The following is a 4,982-nucleotide window of genomic DNA, read 5'->3' on the forward strand; positions in this document are numbered from 1 at the left end:
CCCACAGTTAGTTAGCTATGCCACATGAACCTTTCCTTATTTTTCCTAAAGTTGTTAAAAGCAGAATTAATTATGAAAAAAATCAAGCAGAGTTGCATATTGCATAATTGGACATAACATTTCAAAAAAGAAAGGTTCTTTTATATTCAAGAATTTTATCATATATTTGTGTCACCTCTTCTTCTGCAGCTTCCAATGGCATTTCATAAAGACAGTCAATTTTTTGAAGGAGGAAAAAGTCAAAATGAAGCCTCTCCTGGACAGTGGGGTAGAGCATGGTAAGAAAATCTGCCATGTAGTGACTATAGCTGAAAAATACCTGTGCTTACAAAGAACTGTGTGGGCTGGTTCTGTAAAATAGGCAGCTACTGCTGAATTTTAGGGGCATTTGTTTAACATCCAAAGGAGGAAGGGGTGTCATAGAGTATTCTTTGAAATATTTATATGTTGGTTTTCTGTTGACACATCCAGAGTAGTTCATGAAACTGGCTTGTTTCAGCAAATACTATAATTGTTAAGGGCAACAACACACTAAAATTGTACAAATTATAATTCTGTTCAGAGTCAATCATTGACAGTAGGGTTTTGAGGTTTCTTTTTTTGGAGGGTGAGTAACAATCTCTATGTGTCTTTTTCAGGAACCGACTAACCAAAAGAAACTATTCACAGTAGAAAGATGAGAAGAGAACAGGGAAATACCAGATGATAAAACATTACAGTACACTAGTCATGGTAACGAGAAACTCACTCGGTCGGTAGGTCAACGAATGCCCTTTTCAAGTGGAGAATCTATAGACCCTGTTCTGTGGGAGAAAGAGAACCTTTTAAGACTAGGAAATGTTTTCTTGGGTAATATTCCAGGTACGTGTCATGAAGCTTCTCTGTTGGAATCCAGTTATTTGGATCAAAATTAAGATTGTTTTTAAAACTGCATTCTAAAATTGGAGCCCTACATGTGAAAATGTGGCAATATCAGTTACTAGCAATATTGTGTTTGGGTGTTGCTGGGAATAATGCTAACAACTAATATCCCTGGTTTTCTTTTGAAACATTTTTTTGTCTTGCTCTTTTTTATGTTTCCAACACTTCCAAAAGATTATGACTGACAGAAGAAAATGAGAGACTTGTGGTCTTCCAGAAGTTATGAAACTGAACTTCCAAAACCCATTGCCATTGGCTAGGCTTATGGACTATGCCAGGGGTTGTTATTTCAACCATATTTGCAGAGCAATAGGTTCCTCACCCAGAGCTAGATGGTGATTTGAAATAAACTAACACAGGCTCACCTTCAATCTTTAGTTGTTATTTCTACATTATTTCTATATGAATATTTGACCATGGTATTGGCAGCTAGAAATTAAATGTTTTCTACAATTTCTATGTCCCCAAATGCGTTTTACTAAAATATTCACAGTTCCATATTTATATTTCAGGTACATTTTTAAACAGCTACACTATTATGAGAGGTTGGGATATGAGTAAATGTCCGTTATGAAAAAATAATTATATGATCAATCCATAATTTATCCTCCTTCAAATATACCATTGTACAATTTTAATTCACTTGTAAAGATATTGGCTTATACGTTCATTCCGTTACAGGGATTTTTGTTTATGATTCCTGACTTTTGTCATAAATTTATTCCTGGTTTTCGAGGAGGAATACAAGAAGGTGCCATTTCACCTGCTGGTAAGACCATTTTTATTAATAATAATAAATAGTAATATAAATGAAGAAAAAAGGATGCCTCAAAACAATTATCTGCTTATTCAGCATGTTTCTAATTAAATGATACAATCACTGATCCCTACCATATGCTGGCTTACATTTCCCTCTCACGCTCAGTTGGTCCTAGAAATCCTTTTGTCTTAAAAATAACATTTTTTTTCTTGCTGCCTGTTACACTTGGAGATATGTAATGTTGCTTTTCTCTGTTTTGAAAGGCCTTGGACCTTGCTGATATATAATCACACCCACCCACATTCATTGCTTGTAACTTGTGTCTATCTTCTTCAAAGCCTCTGGGGCAGGGCTGAGCAATTAATTTTTCCAAGCGGTCACATGAGAAACTGGGACTCTTGTGGAGGGCCAGACCAATAGGACTGTGAACGGGTGTAAACATGCACTCATGGCACATATATAAAGTGGAAAAAAGAGCTGTTAGCTTCAAAATAAAAGCAATGCAGTTTTATTGTATGCATGGTAAACACTTATTTACATTTGATTTCTAATTTCCAATTGATCTCATGCAAGCTGGACAGGGACAGCCAAAGGGCCAAATGTGGCCTGGTGGGCATAAATGCCCAGGTTTACTCTGGAGGGATGAGTCCTCTCCCCCTGCCTCCAACAAGAAGTCATGAACTGTGGCGGCACAGTGGTTAGAATGAAATATTGCAGGCTAATTCTGCCAACTGCCAGCAGTTCAGTCTTGACCAGCTCAAGGTTGACTCAGCCTTCCATCCTTCCGAGGTTGATAAAATGAGGACCCAGATTATTGGGGCCAATATGCTGACTCTCTAAACCGCTTAGAGAGGGATGTAAAACACTGTGAAGCGGTATATACTGTAAGTCTATTCCTACGACTATTACTGAGACTGTACACAATAAAACTGCTGATAATTAAGCAGAGAACTGCTCGCTTCTTCCTATAAAGAGGTTTTTCTTTGGGAATTGATGGATATAGAGCTGGAAAAAATCATGAAAATTATATATCAACTGCAACAAGATTATTTTATACACAAAGATAGAAAGATTTGGCATTATTCGATGGAAGAATGGTTAGTGGAGATGATGGAATTTGCTGAGATGGCTAAGTTGACTTCTTTGGTCAGAAAAAGACAATATCAACATTTATTGCTTACTGGAAACTCTTTAGACTGTTTGCATGAAACAAAAAAAATGTGATTCATGGTTTTATTATATAAAATTTTATTTAGCTTTATCATTGATCCTTAAGTGCTTAAATTTATAATTATTTTTTTTTCTTCATAAGCATAGACTCATCAGATGGCTTTTCAAACTTGTCATTCCAAAGACCTCTAACGCCCTTAAGATAATTAACTAGGCAATTTTCAAAAGTGAATAGAAGCATGGTTAGCGAGTATGTCCTTTAAAAGGCTCCTCCATGGTTAAGAACTTGATGATTGATCCCTTCGTCTCCCAGCACCCAAACCCAGAGGCAACAGCTGTCCTTTGGTCTCCCCGTAAGGAGCTACTGTGTGGAGCACACATGGTTGATCTCCTGTACTCTCCTTGTTCAGAGAGGTTCTAAAGAATCAATCTACTCACTGGTTCCTCGGTCTTTGCCGCAGTTGTGTTTAGCTCATCATGCCTTCCCCAGAAAGCTTATTGTTTTCTGTTTCTGTTGTCTGTCATCCAGAGTTCTTTTGGAATTGGACAGCCTCTGAATCATCGTCATCCTCTGTTTCCTTTCAGGTGTAGTACTCAAATATGAGATTAACGGACTACAAGCCTGGTTGATAACGCATGCCCTCTGGTTTGCAAATGTTTACTACTTCCAGTGGTTCTCGCCCACCATCATTTTTGACAACTGGATTCCAATCTTGTGGTGTGCAAATATTCTGGGCTATTTAATGTCCATATTTGTTTGGTTAAAAGCCTACTTCTTCCCTTCTAATGCAAAGGACTGGTATGTTGATATTATTTATAATTTATATTAGTATAAATGTGATGATAATTTGATGAGGACTGAATGTTTTTTCTGATCATTAAAGTGTCTCGAAAGAAACAGTAATTCAGTCACTCTTAAAGAAGATATGCCTGGAACTATTGTCTTATTTCCAGTATCCTCTTCTTGAGCAAGGTTCTTGAGAAGGTGATGACTTTTCAGCTTTATGCATTCTCGAAGAATATGAATTATGTGCACCCATTCCACTTTGATACCATTCTAGTTTTGACATTGAAACTCTTTTGTTCTGACAGATGATATGCTCTGGAGAAGTGCAATTTTGTTGGTACAAATCCTAGATATCTTGGCAGCTTTTGATACCATTGGTCATAAAGTGGGTCACCCATGTCAATTATTTGCATCAGACTAATCAGTAATGATGTCCATTTTGTTTGTGAGTGTTCTTGCAATTTCATTTGGTTTTCAAATTGATGTACAAGAAACTTTTGTTTAATACTCTTAATATTCTATTTTAGCAAATTCACTGGCAATTTCTTCTATAACTTCATGATGGGAATTGAATTTAATCCACGCTTGGGAAAGTGGTTTGATTTCAAATTGTTTTTTAATGGCCGACCTGGAATTTTAGGATGGACTTTGATTAATTTATCCTATGCTGCAAAACAACAGGAATTGTATGGACAAGTCACTAATTCTATGCTACTTCTCAATGTCCTACAGGTAAACATTAACATGTGCATTAATGTTAAATGCTATCAATAACAATTTTCCCCAATTAATTTCCTCAGGTGATACATCATATGTTTGTGTGTGTATGTGTGTGTGTGTGTACACAAAAATATAGACATGTATGAACTACATGCACACACCACTTTTACATCTGTCTGCAATTTAATCAGTCTCTTAACTCTTTCAGGATGACTGTAGTTCCACAAAATTCTTCCTTATATCAGTACCACCATTTACAACCTATTCTTCACAAAATAATGACCACAAAATTATTGGAATTGCAAAATATCTCAATATGCTGTTGATTTCAACCTCAAAATCTCATAGGTTCTCATATGAGAATAGCAAAATCTCATGTGAGTGTTCACAAAACAATATTCTTGCATAAGATTTCAGAGTGAGATTGTCAAACCGTCATGTCTTGGCGCGGCACAAACCAGCCAGCAAGCAGGAACGTTAGACATATGGTAGTTTAATCACTCCATGTAGATTAAAGTCAGCACTGGGAGGCGCTTGCTCCCAATGCCTTACATAGCATGTGTTCCGGCCCCACCCTTGTGGATACGCCCCGGCCCACCCGCCTCCCAAGCCACCATCCTAAGC

General features: G+C 37.0%; 1 protein-coding gene across 1 annotated transcript in view; it reads left to right on the top strand.

Annotated features, from left to right (window-relative positions):
• Positions 1-837: 837 nt before the first annotated feature.
• Positions 838-4,982, top strand: part of LOC107294554 (7-dehydrocholesterol reductase-like) — a 14,076-nt gene continuing 9,931 nt past the window's right edge. Inside the window, exons 1-4 of the mRNA XM_015823789.2 lie at positions 838-861; positions 1,603-1,690; positions 3,437-3,650; positions 4,166-4,370. Coding sequence (XP_015679275.2) covers positions 838-861; positions 1,603-1,690; positions 3,437-3,650; positions 4,166-4,370 — 531 coding nt within the window. The remainder of the gene's footprint in view (positions 862-1,602; positions 1,691-3,436; positions 3,651-4,165; positions 4,371-4,982) is intronic.

Source organism: Protobothrops mucrosquamatus, unplaced genomic scaffold, assembly GCF_001527695.2.
Source record: "Protobothrops mucrosquamatus isolate PMUCROS unplaced genomic scaffold, P.Mucros_1.0 scaffold1989, whole genome shotgun sequence".
Taxonomy (NCBI): domain Eukaryota; kingdom Metazoa; phylum Chordata; class Lepidosauria; order Squamata; family Viperidae; genus Protobothrops; species Protobothrops mucrosquamatus.